A 17,136-nucleotide genomic window follows, 5' to 3' on the forward strand; every position below is an offset into this window, starting at 1 on the left:
TGTCCTTGGGCGAGGCACTTCACCCTACATGCCTCAGGGAGAATGTCCCTGTACTTACTGTAAGTCGCTCTGGATAAGAGCGTCTGCTAAATGACTAAATGTAAATGTAATGTTGATGGGAGTAGCCATGTCTCTGGTCTGTCCAGGGCCCTGTCCAGGTGCTGCCACGGCAAGGCAGGCCCAGTGTGACGGTCAGCCTGTGCAGAGGCTCCTGTCTGGGAGACGGACTGCTTTCCGCTCTGTCCCCTTGTCTGGGGCACGTTCCATCTGAAGGCAGGCTCACGGCTCGCCCTCTTCCCTCTCCCCTAATGTGATGCCATCACACACCTCCCTCACGTGGGCCTCCGTCTCTCCGTCCCCTCCTTCCCTCTCCTCCCTCTCGCCTCTGTCTCTTTGATGGAGGAGGGCTCGTTCCAGAGGCCGGCGTGTTATCCATCTGTGTTCGCACTGACCTGACGCCGTGCCGCTTTCAGCTCCCGCGTTCCCAGACCCCGTTTCGTTTTCTTTTCCCCTCTTTGTCTCTCTCCTGTCTCTCGCTTATGCCTGGTCCACCTCCTTGTCGCTCCTCGCTGTCACAGTCTGTCTCCTTCACCCTCACTCTCTCTCCACCAAAGTCAAACGCCTCCTTCTCACGAAAACGACAACTTTCTTCCCCGCTGTCCTCTCCTCCTCTCCCTTTCCCCCGGGGTCATCCCTCCCTCCGTCTGTCCTCTGTAATCCCTCTTTCCCAGGTCATTGCGTGGTAAGCATCGAGGCCTGGGTGGGTAGGGGGCGCCTACTCTCCGAAGCTGGCGATGCTGAGCGCGCTCACAGGAGTTCCTCTCATTCTGTCTGAAGTGGGACTTCTTCACAGAGTGGGCCTAATTATGCAAATCCCTGCTTCATCCTCATTGGCCAGGGTCAGGGCCGTGACATTAACGAATAGCATGGAGCAAAGAGACAGAGAAAGGTGTGGGGGGGGGGGGGTGAGAGTGGGGGGAGAGAGAGAGGAAGAGTGAGAGAGAGATAAAGAGTGGGTGAGAGAGAAAGAGGGAGAGAGAGACAGAGCGAGAGAGAGGATTATGAAAAAAGGGGGTTTAAGAAAGGGGGCCCCCTCTGCTGCTACATGTGAAGTACACACACACACACACACACACACACTGCTCTTAGTCAAACCTTAAACAAAATCCCCTGTGAAATCCTTGGAGTTTGACCCTCATTGTAACCACACACACTCTAAAAGGAATGTGTATGTGTGTGCCCTCTCCCTTGAGCTTGTCTATGGTCTGCTTTGCTAGAATGAGTTCACTGAGGAGAAGAAACAAGCCCTTTATCTCTCAGCAGTCAACATTACCGTTTCCACGGAGACACACAAGTCCGTTGCTGTGGCATCTGGGTCGTATCCTGGGAGACCCCGGAACTCTGGCAAGCCCTAATCTAAAATGACCGGACACAGCATGTTGACCCCCAGTTTTTGTATGTGTTTGTGTTTTATGTCTGTGTGAGTGTGTGGTTTAATGTGTGTGTACACATGCATTGATGTGTGAGTGTGATGAGTTCAGTCTTTCATTCTGACAGGGGTGTAAAGTGTTCCCTTAAGGAGTGTGTAATGTGATTGGAGGAAGGGCTGGCCATGCAGGGTTCTAATGTGTCAGGATTGGGTCTAGAGTTAGAGTCATTAGCCAGCTGCTGTTGAAAGACGAGCTCCTCCTAGAGACTAGCTCACGCCCCTAGAGACCTCTACGCCTGCCAAACCTAGAGCAGCCAGAGGCCCACCCCTCGAACCCCCTCCCCTCTCAGATCCTCGAACACCCTCCCCTTCTCTCCTCTACACTCCTCGCCTCTTCTCGCCTGTGCTCTGCTCTCCTCTGCTCTCCCCTCCCCTCCCTCTGCTCTGCTCTCCCTTCCCCTCCCCTCTCCTCTCCTCCCTCCCTTCCTCACCTCTCCTCTCTGCTCCTCTGTTGTCCCCTCCTCTCCATTCCTCATCGCTTCTCTCCTCTGCTCTCTTCTCCTGTCCTCTAACACTTTTCCTATCCCCTCTCCTCTAACACCCCGCCACTCCTCTTCTCTCCTCCTTCCCCCTCTTTTTTCTCCCCTTTCTCCCATTCCCCAAGCATGAGCAATTCACAGTTTAAACTAATTCAATTTTCCCCCGGCTGGGCCCACATGGGACGGCATTGGAATTCCGGTTTGTCATGATAAAATGATTACACGGCATTGTGTTTCTGCGGGCGCCTCCCGCCGCATTTATTAGAATCTGTCAGAGACGATGTACATCGGACGGCCAAAGTGCCCGTCTCTACTGCTCTCTCTCTCTTTCACCGGCCGCCACGCTTCCCCTTTCTCGACCGCCCTGAATGGGATATTCCTTATGAAATACGTTGCTCCTGGCAGACACATAATCTGATTACATCCGCTAGATTAAAAATATATTGAATTTTTTTTCCTATCGTCTTCTCTGCTCCCTTATTTCCTCGACGATGCTCTCTCTCTCTCCCTCTCCCTCTCCCCCCCTCTTTCCTGCTCTCTCCTTCCCGGGGCTGTGGAGAGGCACTCCTTGCATCGCTCCCTCCATCTCTCTCTCCGATATTCTAACTGGAGCCGCCCCACCACACACACACAGACTCACACACATGCACACAGATTTCCAGGGTAATACTACAGCTTATTATTTTTCATATTTTCATTCTCCCTTTCCCCCCGCCTCCCCTCTTCCCCTTCCCTCGTCCTGTCAGTCGGCTGTCAGGTGTGATTTGGAGCTGTCACTCAGAGAGGGGGGGTCCTGGGGGGTTGTTTACTAAGATATGACTGGAGGTGTCATTAGGAATTAGCACCTCTAGACCCGGACCCGCCTAACCCCCCTATACACACAGCAACCAGCGAGGTGGGTTTGGTGCAGTGTGTGTTTATCTGCGTGTGTGTGTGTGTGTGTGTGTGTGTGGAGTTGGGGGGGGGGGGGGGGGGGGGTTGGCTGGTTATATGGCTGGTTATGGATAATGGGCAAAAGCTGTCATGGTCAGCCATCAGACAGTGATTGTGTGTGGCATGCTTGTGCCTGTGTGTGGCATGCTTGTGTGAGTGTGTGTGAGTGTGTGTGAGTGTGTGTGTGTGTGTGTGTGAGTGTGTGTGGCATGCTTGTGTGAGTGTGTGTGTGAGTGTGTGTGTGTGTGAGTGTATGTGAGTGTGTGTGTGTGTGTGTGAGTGTGAGTGTGTGTGTGTGAGTGTGTGTGAGTGTGTGTGTGTGAGTGTGTGTGCCTGCATGTGCGTTCGAGGCACAGTCTCATCCGTCCGACCACTCTTTCCGTTGGCCAACCAATTACTGTCCTGAGGAGCGGACAGCTGTCACCACCACCATCGCCTCCTCCCCATCAACCCTCATCCCCCTCTCTTCTCCTTTTCTCCTCTGCTCCCCTCTTCCCACCCCACTGACAGGGGAAGTCAGGGAGGAGTCGCAGCCTAGAGGAATGGTTTCAAAGGGACACACACACACACACACACCCTCTGGCTCCCACACATTCGAACCATATTCCCAGACTCCTGGCTCTAGGGTCTGGCTCTATCTGTCTCTGCCATCCTCGAGTCTCCTGCAGGCCTATGTCCCTCTCTCTGTCATAACACCACACACTGTTAACCCCAGCGGACCCTGCTTCCATTAGGAAACTCGCAGCTGAGGCCTCGTCACCCGATGCGTTATTGGCTACAGACATCAAGACAGCCCCGCGAAAAACAACCAAGCAGCGCATTTTTTGCGCAAACTCGCAATTTTGACTATTTTGACCGTATGACACTGTTTCCAAATGTTTAATATGGAATTGGGGGGAAATTGTTCAGCACTCCGAGCAACACGGTGCTGGAACAAAAGAGAAAGTCATCCATCAACCAACAGTAACTCCAAAACATCAACCAACAGTCACTTCCAAACATCCACCAACAGTCACTCCAAAACATCCACCAACAGTCACTCCAAAACATCCACCAACAGTCACTCCAAAACATCCACCAACAGTCACTTCCAAACATCCACCAACAGTCACTCCAAAACATCAACCAACAGTCACTCCAAAACATCAACCAAAAGTCACTCCAAAACATCAACCAACAGTCATTCCAGAACATCAACCAACAGTCACTCCAGAACAGCGTCATGTGACTCATGTGATATCGGGGAAGGCTGCAGCAGGCGCAATTGAAATGTTTTTGATTGAGTCTTTAGGTCTACTCTTATTATTGAATTATGTTCGTGTAATTGTACACTGCATATCACTTTTTTTCTGGGCTCTTTAACATGTACAAAACTTAAAAGCTGCAAATTACATTTCACAATTTGCTTAAAAGCTGCTACAAAATCCAATATTTTGAGCCGCAGAAATCACATAAAAACCGAAATCCTGGAGGTACTAGCAAGAAATCTCCAGCACTAGGAGCTGACAGGGGCCTAACTGCACCTGACAGACAGTCCTGTTTACTTGACTCACTTCATTACTAGGGGACTGAAATGCAAAGCCGCACAGCATGTCTACAATGTAAAGAAATCTGGTTCTGAGGGGAGGAAGGGATATCTACGTTTAACCAGTGGGTGTAGATACACACTCATTCAACACGCACACATATCCACACACATTCAATAAACACACACACTAACACAACTTTGCTATCGCCCTCACCACTTCCGTTCTTTATCTCTGACTGTAATACAAACCAGATTGGGCTTATCTTCCACTTCCACCAACACACACTCCAGCTCATGCTGCTGCTGCTCTCTCCCTGGTATGTCTCTCCCTCCTCCCTGCAGGTGTCCATCTCTTCTTGGAGCCCCCCCCCCCCCCTGCCATTTCCCTCATACAGGTTCCCGGTCTCACGCTCCTTCTCTGAAAGGACATCCCTGCATTTACCATAGTACACACACACACACGTGTAGATGTTTTTTGGTATTTGTGAGTTTTTGGGGTATGTGTGTGGGCATGTACATATGAGTTCATCAAACAATGTATCAGAGTATCTAATTCGAGATTATTTGCTAATTGGTCACTTTTCCAGAGACAATACTACTCAGAACAGCCTGCCTGCACATATATTTCCAGGTTCTGACATCTATTTGGGATTGTGATTTTAATCAATGTAATGGCTTTCAACCCCATAGGCCTCCACACAGTGGGAAAAGTGAGAAAGAAAAAAACCTGAAAGACAGAAATAGAAAGAAAGAAAGAAAGAAAGAAAGACGGAGACACCTAGTTGTTAAATGCAACATGAAGGATCAGTCTTCCTGATCCTGACCCCAGGCATACCACTCCACTGGCAGAGCTCTGCTATCTGTGTGTGTGTGTGTGTGTGTGTGTGTGTGTGTGTGTGTGTGTGCGTGCGTGTGTGCACATAGTGGGAAGCACTGTAGCCTACTTGAGGAGCATAATGTTCGCTGCATGTTTGCCTGTGTGTTTCTATACCAGCTGAATAGACCTCTCCAACTCGGCTACACATCGCTGCCCTAACCCTTCTACGCACACACACACACACACACACAAAAACACATGTGTGCATCCTCAATTTGGAGCCAATGAATCTGCACGCAGGGCATATGACAAATGATGGGATTTAACCGATATCATGTTGAAATATTCACCCGTCTGCAGGAGGCTACCAAGCAGAACTAACTCCAAGGAGGGGATTTCATCTCAGATTGGAGGAGGATTCCACCTCCCTTCCTCTCTCCTTCGCTCCTTCTCTATTATCCTCCTCTCTTCTCCATGCCTCTAACCATTCCAAGCCAGGGTCAAATCGCTGTTTTGCTGTTCCGTGGGATTGTTCCAGAATTCCACGGAATCTTGTATTTGCTCCTTCGGAGTTGTTGTGTATTATTGTGGCTACAGACTCTTAACATTAGAGAGAAGTGTAGGGGGTGGGGTCACTGTGGGGTCCAGTTGTACTATCTATAATATTACTGTATATCCTGCCTCTTATTAGGAAACTGTTGAGGGGGATGGAGAGAGATAGAGAGGGAGAAAATGAGCGGAAGATGGCATGAGATGAAGCACAATTGGATTAGAGGTGAGGAGGGGATGGAGAAGAGTGTTAAGGGGCAGAAGGGAAGTGAGCAAACGCTCTCCCTCCCTCTCTCTATCACTTCCTCTGTCTCTGTCTCTCTGTCTCTCTCTCTCTCTGTCTCTCTCTCTCTGTCTGTCTCTCTTCCTCGTTTGTCATTCTGACGGCGTGGTATGCAGATGAGAAGCTAATATGAAATCTCTGCCGAGCTGATGGATGGTTAAAATGATAGGCCGGCTCCGTGGATCTCTCCGCAGGCTACCTCAACAGGACTATTTGTCTGCGTGTGTTTGTTTGTGTCACACATTGCAATCCTTCTGCTTTGAGTGACGGGTTTTATTTTCAGAAAACGGGCTTGTTGTATCTGAATGTATTATTTTACATCTTTCCCATCCATTTAGCGGAATCATTTTTCTACCTGCTTTCTATTTGATTAGAAACTTCCTGTGTGTATGTATGTGTGTGTGTGTGTGTGTCAGAGGAAGGGCCAGTAGAGCGAAAGGATTCTCTACAGACTTCATTAGTTAAAACAAAGCCAGTTGTCCATTTGAACTGCTCCAGCACCTAATTGATATTGATTTCCTGATTTGCTCTGGGGTGATTTAAAGCATGTTTGGTGTCATCGTCATGCTGCTTCTCCCCCAGTGTCAGACTCGCTCGATGGCCCTCTCTATCTCTCTCTATCTCTCTCCCTTTCGTCTTCTATGCCTCTCTTTATCTCTCTTATGTAATCCTATGATCATTGATTATTGAAATTAATAAGGTTGGTTATTAAACCAACCTGAAGGCGCAATCTCCTAACCTCTGATCCTACTGCTGCTAGGTGTAGAATGGCACGCTGTGGTTTTGTCTGTGTTAGCAGAACAAGGCTGTGTGAGTGTAAGGGTTATCTTAGCCTCGGAGGCCTTTTATCAAGCTGATGGATGGCAATCATCACTTTAACGTGACACGTTATGATCATATCAATTTGTCCTCTGTTCTCCTCCACATCAGTCTATAGTCCCTCTGTCCCCCTCAACCCACAGAGCTGCACGTCTCAGTGACGGCATGCTGGAACACTCCATAAACCCACCGTCTCTCTCCCGCTCTCTCTCTCTCTCTCTCTCTCTCTCTCCCTCTCTCTCTCTCTCTCTCTCTCCCTCTGTCTCTCCCTCTGTCCCTCCCTCTGTCCCTCCCTGACTCGGGGCCAGACAGCCTGGATGATATTGAGGGAATCAGAGTGGGATTAAAATGTAATATCAGACTATTAAATAGATTAGCGGTTGACATTTCAACGAGTGAGTCAACCCAATCTAAGGAACTGGCATTCACATATTGATTTAGTCTCTAGTTCTGTTTTTATCAGTGCTGATTCATATGGGCATACATACCTCAGATAAGGTGGCCTTTATGAGGCCGCTTGTCGATGAGCTTTGGAACTAAGTCAGTCTGAATTGGAGGTTTGTTGAGAGGTGGAGTGCATTCATCAAACCCAGACTCCATGAATCTGAGAGGAAGACAGATTGAGTGATTCTGTCTCCACCGCCGTGTATAGCAGGACCCGCTGCCTGCTGATACAGTAGGCCTCCGATGGAATGGCGATGTGAGCTATAATATAAAAGAGCTAATTACTTACTAATTATAACAAACCATAATTCTGCTCAATTATGTTGCACATCAGTCACGGCTAACAAGGTAGCAAAACGTGACTGAAGTTCTGGATTAGCCATCCTGCACACGCACGCACACACACAAATGCACACCAAACATATCACACACACACAAATGTTAGCACAGTGTGATTTAAACATGATGAAAGGCTTAATCAAGGTAAAATATGGAAAATGTCTTATATGGTTTGTAAAGGTCTGTTTCTAAACTGTCGTTTAGTTAAAGGGATGTGCACACAGCGTGTGTTTTCTCTCTCTCTCTCTCTCTCTCTCTCTCTCTCTCTCTCTCTCTCTCTCTCTCTCTCTCTCTCTCTCTCTCTCTCTCTCTCTCTCTCTCTCTCTCTCTTCTTACTCTCTCTGTCTTACTCTCTCTGTCTTACTCTCTCTGTCTCACTCTGTCTCACTCTTTCTCTCTCTCTCTCTCTCTCTCTCTCTCTCTCTCTCTCTCTCTCTCTCTCTCTCTCTCTCTCTCTCTCTCTCTTCTCTCTCTCTGTCTCTCTCTCTCTCTCTCTCTCTCTCTGTCTCTCTCTCTCTCTCTCTCTCTCTCTCCTCTCTCTCTCTCTCTCTCTCTCTCTCTGCCTCTCTCTATCGCTGTCTCTCTTTCTATATTATTTTTTCAATGTCACCCTTCAGCCCCCCCTCACAAGGATGAGGGGATCTTTTACCCCACCATCCCCATCCCTCCATCTCTAGCTCTCTCTACCTCCATCACTCCCCTGCATCTCCACCAGCAGGTTTAGATCTGCTCCTCCCAGTTCCATTGGCTGCCTTCATAGCCCAGATCCAATCACACCCCCAATGCAATACACATCAGTCTCAATGCGACCCCCTACACACACACACACACACACACAAACACACACACAAACACACACACAAACACATGCACTTACACGTGCTTCACAAAGACACATTTAGACCACACAAAAACGTGCATAACCTTGCACAAATATATGTACTGTACACATACAGTGTGTGCGCATGCACGTGCGCACACACACACACATGATGGGCTGGTGCAGGGTCTATCAATAATGTGTTACGTGTGGCTCCATAAAGTCTCATTTGCATGTGAGAGTGTGAGAGGGGTGAAGGCTAATGGAGCTGATCTGTCGTGTTGTTATTAAAACTGGGAGGGGGGTTATTAAACAGAGGGAGAGGAGGGGGTGGGGGAGAGAGACTGGAAGGGAGGGGGAGAGAGGGGGAGTTGAGTTGAGGGGTGTTGAACAATAAGAATCTAGAGTGTGCAGTAGTCTGGCTACAGTCATGAGTGCTCGCACCCTTTGAATATCACAGGGTAAATGATGCCTAGCATCTATCCCCCCCCTAGCAACACTCTAGGCTGCTTCCTCTCTCGCTCAAACTCTCTCTCCATCCCTCCATCCCTGTTCCACTCTTTCACTCACTCACTTTCTCTCTTTTATTTCTTCTCTCTGGCTCATTGCTCATTCTGCTTTTTCTTTCAGCTCATTTTTTAATCCATTGTCACAAACCATTTTTTGCCTCTCCTCTTTTCTCTCCCTCTGTCTCTCTCCTTCCCACCGTCTCTCTCTCTCTATCTCTCTCTCTCTATCTCTGTAATGAAGTCAGGATCAGAGATGGATTAGAGCTGTTTAGGGCTGCAGGTAGTGTGGGGCTGTCTTTTATACAACCATGTTAACATCTTTGGCCGCAAACACACACAAACACACATGCATATAGTAGTAGGTTCACATTTGGTAAAGTAATAGTCAACTATTTCAGTCAGAGCCAGAGCTTGGCCAATCCCCTCTTCCCCTCGGTATTTGGCAGGAGTGAATATGAGAACAATCCTCCAATGGGAGGGTCTATATCGCTGTCTGGAGGCGGGCCAAACGTCCCATCTGACATCATACTGTCACAGCTGGCCTGACTTAAGACCTGGCACAACCATTTAGAAGCGCACACACACACCTGTTGTAGTTATTGTGAAACCCTGAGAATTGTTTGGTGGGTGTGAGTTCTTGTGAGTGGGTGTGTGAAATACAGAAATCTGAAAATAATCAAGAATATCGAAGAGTTCGGGATTATACGTGTGTGTGTGCGTGTGTTAGAGGGAGAAAGAGAGAGAGAGAATGGACATGGGAGGCAGGGATGGTGTGAGTGTAAGAAGTATGAGAGAATGAAAAACAGAGAGACTGCTGGGAAAAAAGGATGAGATTCTGAGAAGCAGAGAGGAAGAAAATCTGGATGAGTGAGAGAGTATAGAAGAAAAGGCGATAAATCAGAAACATCGTCAGGGGCGGGGATAACGGCCCGGGCTAGGGCTGGGGCTAGGATGCTAGGGCTTTGGTTAGGGGGTAGGAAGATAAGACTAGGCCTGGGGCTGGGGTATCTATTTGCCTACCTATCAGAGAATGTGTCGATTAGATTCCAATGTATTTCAGCTGTATTATTCATTCCACCAAATCAAAGCTGTTAGTTAGCTGTTACTAAAAACTGGACCTTTTCATCTTAACGCTCCATCATCAAAAATGACAAGTGTGTGTGTGTCAGAGAGACAGAAATAATGTCTCCTGCCCTTTTGCAATAATCAATGCAGTTGAAATGGTGTGAAGTGTAATAGAATAAAGTGGGCAGGGGTTGGTGTTTTTATATGTGTATGCAGACAAGGGTGTGTGTATGCAGGTGTGTGTGTGTGTGTGTGTGTGTGTGTGTGTGTGTGTGTGGGTGTGTGTGTGTGTGTGTGTGTGTGGGTGTGTGTGTGCAGAGGTAGTTAAAGGAGGGGGGCTGAGCATCCCATGGTTGAGGATGAAAAAGACAAAGTAAGCCTTTGAAATGCAAAGCACAGCCAGAGTGGCGATTGGCCACTGAGCTCGGGAGAGAGGGGAGAGAGGGGTGCAGATAGCCGTCTTTGTGTTTCCCCCACATTTCATCATAAAACACACACACACACATTATTAATGAGGGAATAGCTAATGCTTTATTATTTTATTTACCTCTGTCACATAAAGCGCACTAATAGGCTACAACTTGCTGCTCTGGTGGAGCTGTGTGGGTGGGGGGGGGCGGGGGGGGCTTGTGTGTGATTGTTTCTGTGTGGGTCTGCATGTGTGTGTGCGAATGGGTGCCTGTGTGTGCGATTGTGGAGGGTGTGTTTGTTTCGTCTCACGGAGGAGATACTCCACTGGAAGGGCCTAGGGACCAATTTATTTACATTCAGCAGGAAGAACTGAGGCCAGGAGGAAGAGATGAAACCCAGACAGAGAGGACAGACAGAGCCCGGTGGAGAGAGGCAGACACTCGGGAGACGGTCCTCTCTCACTGGGGCTTTATTGTTTAGCTGATTAGTATCAGCTGTCTTCGAGGACGTCTGTTTGTTGTTGAGATATGGACATGTCTTGTGTAGTGTTTGAGCTTTGAATTCGAACAACACTAATTGTCTCTTTCTCTCTCTCCCTCGCTCACAGGCAGGACGCCAGTGACCTCTCTGGGCCCATACAGAGGTAGGTAATCTCCTTCTCCTTTCCTCACCTCTTCTCTCCTTTCCTTTCATCTCGTCTCCTCTCCTTTCTCCTCTCCACTCCTCTTCTCTGAGGGTGACGAGGACAGGAGGATTTGGTCAAACTAACACAGACACGGCTATCCCCAGTCAGCAGTGTTGGGATCTACGTATGAAGGTGTCCTGAAACCTGAGGAGATGAGAAGACTTAGAGGAGGATAAGAGGGAGGGAGGGGCGCCTCTCTGGGGGGGGAGAGAAAGAGTGAGGGAAAATTGAGAAAAAGATTGAGAGATATAACATAGATTAGAGAAAGAGAGCGAGGGAGGGAGGGAGGCACCGAGCTAAAAGCAGCAGTGTGCGTGTGTGTGTGTGTGTGTGCGTGTGTGTGTGTGTGTAGGAGAGAGTCTAAGATGTGACCAGACTCAGATCTATGACCACGGACGGTCATTAAACGGAACCCTACGGCGGCAGAACGGCAGAAACGAGAAGGAAGAAGAGAAGAGGGGTGGAGGGCGAGAGAGGGGCATCAAAAAAAGGGCCGCACTTAAAATAGCTGTACCTATTTCTCATTTGGGATTGAGTTCACAGGAGGAAGTCATATCCTCTCGCCCAAGCCTCGCTCACCTCCAAACCTGCACTCACACACTCGAGGAAGAGGGGGAGAGAGAGAGAGGCACTTCCATACACACATTACACCACCACCAGAAACAGAGAGAGAGAAAGAAATAACGAGAATGTGTAAATGATTATGTAAATAGAATAGAATGAGGGAGCTTATTTGGCACAAAAACATACCAACATCAACACATAGACACACACACACACACACACTGTGGTCCAACCTAATCCACTTCACAGCTGCATCTTTCAGTATACTTCCTTTCCCTGCACACCACCCTGCGTCATCCACACACACGAACGAAGCGCACACAGCCACAGCCGTAAAGAGACATAGTGGAGCAGTATAGATCCTTTTCGGCACAAAGCTCTCTCTGTAAGTTGTGATTGACACTGTACTGCTTGAGTCGGGGCTGTTCTGAGGCCTCAACCGTGGGGGGGGGGGGGGGGGTAGGGATGGGGGCAGGGGTGATGAGGGGCTGTGCGAGCAGAGAGGGGTCGTAGAGGGGGAGGGGTGTTTGAAGGGGGAGCACGGGGGTGATGAGGGTGTGTGTGAGCGTAGCGGAGAGGGGGGGTGGGGGGAGGGGTGGATGGGGGGGTGTAGACGAGGGGTTGCATGGTAGCGGGCTGTGAGCTAATTGCAGGTCTCCGTGGCGATTATGTGCTGTGAGAGAACACAGTTGATAATTGCTGAGCGGGCGGACGAGGACGCCACTCAACACTGGTCATTGAGTCCCCAACCCCACCATCCAGTCTGACATCACTTCCTCTGAGCAACACACACTAACAATGACAGTCAGGAACTATGCACACAACACACACACACAATAAATTGTAATATGTTATTAAAATATCACCCCAGAATGAGTCTTAAGGCATTAGATACTTCTCTTTTAGGGTGAGTGTAACACAATAAAAAGAAACTGTGGATAGCACACACACTCACACACTCACACCGTGGAGTGTATAATTACCGAGGCTTGCACAATGTGTCGTCTCAGTGCACTGCGTCTGTTATTGTCTCCACGGCAGCCACACGGCAACGCCAGTCTCTACGCGGCAAAACCGTTAACTACCGGTGGGCACACGAGCCGACATCACCTCCACTGAATATTCATGAGGGGGGCCGTCTCACTACATGGCGGAGCAGCCAGTGCCTGCTGCACATGAAACCGCAGGAGATGTGTGTGTGTGTGTGAGAGAGAGTTGAGTGTACTTGTAAGTGTGAGTATTTAATGCATGCGTGTTTGTGTGTGCACATGGGTGTGTGTGCTCGTGTGTGTAGGTGCATATGTGCGTACATGTGCGTGTATGTGTGCGTGTGTGAGTTGTAGTAAGTGACGAGGGTTCATATGTGGTTCAGACTCTAGACTGTGTGGGCTTGGAACACCAGGATTCTCAAATCCATGAGATAAGAGCTCAAATGCCTGAGGATGAAAAATAGTTCTTATACTGTCTCTCACATTCTCCCCCTCTCTTCCTCCCTTCCTCTCTCACGCTCTCTCCTCTCTCCCCGCGTCTGTGTGCTACAGTAGCTGTTTTGTGGTTATCAGTGTTCAAGGCTCTTTGCTAAGCTCTAATTTATTCCCTGGTGAGTGGCAGCAGAGAGAGGAGCCTTTCCAACAGCAGCCAGCTGTCTAAAACGCAGGTACACACACTCACACACACACTCACACACACACACACTCACACACACACTCACACACACACTCACACACACTCACACACGCACACACTCACACACACACTCACACACACACTCACACACACACACACACACACTCACAGGCTCATGCACCTGCGTGCACGCTTGCTCGCGCGCGTCCAAAGTCACTCGCAAACACTCTCGCGGACTCACCAACGCACGCACACGTACACAAAAAGAAACACACACCCTCCAGTATAAACACACACACACAGACAGACAAACCTACACCGCGCAGACACAGTGGTGAACGACACAGGGCTGTGAAATTGTTTTCTTTGGTTGTAATCCTTTAAGGAAACGGCGCGGCTTAAACCTGAACCTCCGAGTCAGAGGCTCGCGAGCCAATGAGAGACGAAGATGGCGAGGGAGAGGAAGAGGACGACAATGCAACAATGAGAATGACGGTGCCACAGGCGAGGGCTGTGATGATTACCCAGGCAGTGTGTCTCTGCTCCAGAGCCGTGCAATCAGGGCTGAGCTGGGTCTTTGTGTGTCTGTGGGAAGCAGCACTGCACCCACTCCAGCACAATGAGGGACTGATGCTTCTACCTGGGAGGGGGGGGTCTTCTCATTGGGTTTTAATTGCACAATGCTTTTGTGGTGTCATGCTCAGGCCTCATCCATTTTTCATCCCAACACATGAATTATGAATCTCTCAAAGTGACTGGGGGGGGGGGCGGAGCCAACAGGGAGGGGCAGGGTCGGGGCCCTCTCTCTTCACCTCTCTCTATCTCTCTCTCTCTTTTTCTCTATCACTTTTTCTATATCTATCTCTCTTTCTTTCTCTCTCTCTTTTTTTCATCCATAGCCACACACACACTACAAAATCCTCACATAATCCTACCGGGAAAAACAAACACACTCCGGAACTCTCTCTCTCCTACACACACACACAAACACACACCCGCACACATATATACACTCAAACATACCACTGCTGTGCAAACAGTGCAGAAGTATGCCAAGCAACTGAAACACTGTGCGAAACACTGTGTGTGTGTGTGTGTGTGTGTGGGTGGGGGGGGGGGCTATAACGAGGAGACGTGCTGGTCAGACCAGTATGAGCTGTGATTCAGTCCAGTGACCTAGAACACATTGGGCACAGAGAGATGAGAATACTCTCTTTCTCACACACACACACGCACACACACGCACACACACACATACACTATCCTAGCGTCTTGTAACTGCAACTGCCTAGGATGAGGAGATGTGTAGTAGACCCAGCTCCTGTGTGAAGCCATGCCAGTACCTAATCACATCGTATTCATCATTGCTTAAGCAGGCCCTTAACACAGGGCGACCTCTGCCAGCCCACCTGGGCCGGTTCAGAGGGTCAGAGGTCAGATCACTGCTGCACGGTGCTTTCTTTCTCTTAGAGCGTCAACACACCACGCTGCTTCACTCTCTCACACACACACACACACACACACACACTCATCACCCAGTGATGAACCCGTCCAGACACGAGAGCAGGTTGACAGGCCCCTCCCCTCGGCCTGCCCCAGTGTTCTCTGGGATAGCTGAATGTTTTCCTCCCAGCTGAGGCTCTGCGTGAGGGGAGGAGAAGATGAATAACTCTGCCGACACTGGCAGAGAGAGCCGGGGATAGAGGGGTAGGGAAGGAGGGATAGAGAGGAAGAGATGGAGAGAGGGTAGAAGATGGAGAGAGAGAGAAGTTTCTTAGTTTCCATATGGCAGACAGTCTGATATTGTAACTATGTGTGTTCAGTGCTGAGTAGAAAAACAAGTGCAACCATTTGTGGACAGTATCTAAGCGATCGTTTGTATTCCATACCCTTTGTGGATGCTGAGTGTGTGTGTGTAAATCTAAATTTGCATGAGTGTGCATGCCTGCGTGTGTGTATGCAAATCTAAATCGGTCTGTTTGTGTGCATGCGTGTGTGTGTCTGTGTGTTTGTGTGCATGCGTGTGTGTGTCTGTGTGTTTGTGTGCATGCGTGTGTGTGTCTGTGTGTTTGTGTGCATGCGTGTGTGTGTGTCTGTGTGTTTGATGTTGGGGAACTGGGTGTGAAGTTTTTCTAGGAGCTCCAGATGGTTGAGAGACAGGTGAGCCAATTAGAGAGTCTCAGTACATGGCAACATCATCACACCATTGCAACGTGACAACAGGCTCTTACAGCCCGTCCCGTTGCACAACGTTTCCACAACACTCCACAATGTCCCTGCAACCCTCCATCAATCATGTTTCAGACAAAATAAATCATGTCCAGGACCTTCACATTGTGATAGAATATGATCAAAATGTCATATTTCAACAGCAGAAAATGCAATTGTGACAATTATTGTGATGATGGTGATCCTGAAATGTGGTTTGTTAAGTATACCAGTGAGCAACCCGCATCTCTAGATACAAGTTGATTTGTTATTTATTCATTCATTACTGTAGGGACAGAAATAATTCTGCAGTGCATGTCTGACAATCATTGTAATTCTAATGAAGCACAATGATGCCAGAGAGAAAACGGAGACAAACATAGTGGATCACCAGAGCACAGTCTTCCCCTCTATGGCATTACCAACACTGCAAGGCCAACTATGGAATATCACAGAAATGTGTATGAGTGTAAGCAGTAACAATCTTTCTTTTCACGCTGTGACACATTCTTACATTCTTAACATAGGCACATGCAAACACATTAATGCAAACACACACACAGACAGCAACAAAACCGACATATTTCACCACATTGACATAGATTTGTTATTTACTTACACACACACACACACATCCTCACCCAGAGAGAGACACACACACAGACAGACATGCAGTCCCCCACTCTCACAGATGCAATACACACCACAGTGTGTGTGTGTGTGTGTGTGTGTGTTTTTTTCCTCCCTGTTAAAAAATAATTGACAAGCCAGGAGGGCTGCTTTCACTCTAATTGAAGGTGACAAATTAATGTCAGTGTGGTAATGTCTATAAATTAAATAGTCCTGCTTGTGCTTCTTTAAAAAAACAAGCCGTGCATGTTTGCATTTGGGTGTGTGCGCACCTGACAGTCACCTGCGTGCTTGTGCGCGGACGTCTTCTGCCTGTGTGTGTGTGTGTGTGTGCGTGTAAATATGTGTGTAATCTTGTTTATTCCTCGTCTCCAATCAGCCGGGTAGAGGACGAGTTCGCTTGACTGAATACGTCCGTCCTTTGTTTGTCTCTGACTCTGTGAGACCCCCTCCCACCCCCCTCATCCCCCTCCTCCCCCCCCCCTCATCCCCCTCCACCCCCCCTCATCCCCCTCCACCCCCCTCATCCCCCTCCTCCCCCCCTTCATCCCCCTCCTCCCCCCCCTCCTCCCACCCCCCTCATCCCCCTCCTCCCCCCCCCCTCATCCCCCTCCTCCCCCCCCCTCATCCCCCTCCTCCCCCCCCCTCATCCCCCTCCTCCCCCCCCCCCCCTCATCCCCCTCCTCCCTCCCCCCCCCCTCATCCCCCTATCCCCATCTCTCTCTCTTTCGACATTAGAATCCACACAGTCTCCCTGACCCCCGACCCAGTCCATCCCTTGCCTCACACGCTTCTGTTGACAAACCCACAACCCCGTTGTTGGGGCGACAACACATCCGTTATCTGTCCTGACATAAGACGGTGACGCCAGAATGGGAGAGCCATCCCATAATGAGGGAAGCGCCTCTGTTGGTGCTTGGCGGCCGTCTTAAATTCCG

At 49.1% G+C, this 17,136-nt stretch overlaps 1 protein-coding gene across 15 annotated transcripts in view; it reads left to right on the forward strand.

The window, feature by feature from the left end:
• Nucleotides 1–17,136, forward strand: part of celf2 (cugbp, Elav-like family member 2) — a 73,492-nt gene that overhangs the window by 15,681 nt on the left and 40,675 nt on the right. For all 15 annotated transcript variants that reach the window (XM_062483074.1, XM_062483075.1, XM_062483076.1 and 12 more), the window contains exon 2: nucleotides 11,093–11,128. In XM_062483074.1, coding sequence (XP_062339058.1) covers nucleotides 11,093–11,128 — 36 coding nt within the window. The remainder of the gene's footprint in view (nucleotides 1–11,092; nucleotides 11,129–17,136) is intronic.

The sequence above is a fragment of the Osmerus eperlanus genome, chromosome 17 (assembly GCF_963692335.1).
Source record: "Osmerus eperlanus chromosome 17, fOsmEpe2.1, whole genome shotgun sequence".
In the NCBI taxonomy this organism is placed as follows: domain Eukaryota; kingdom Metazoa; phylum Chordata; class Actinopteri; order Osmeriformes; family Osmeridae; genus Osmerus; species Osmerus eperlanus.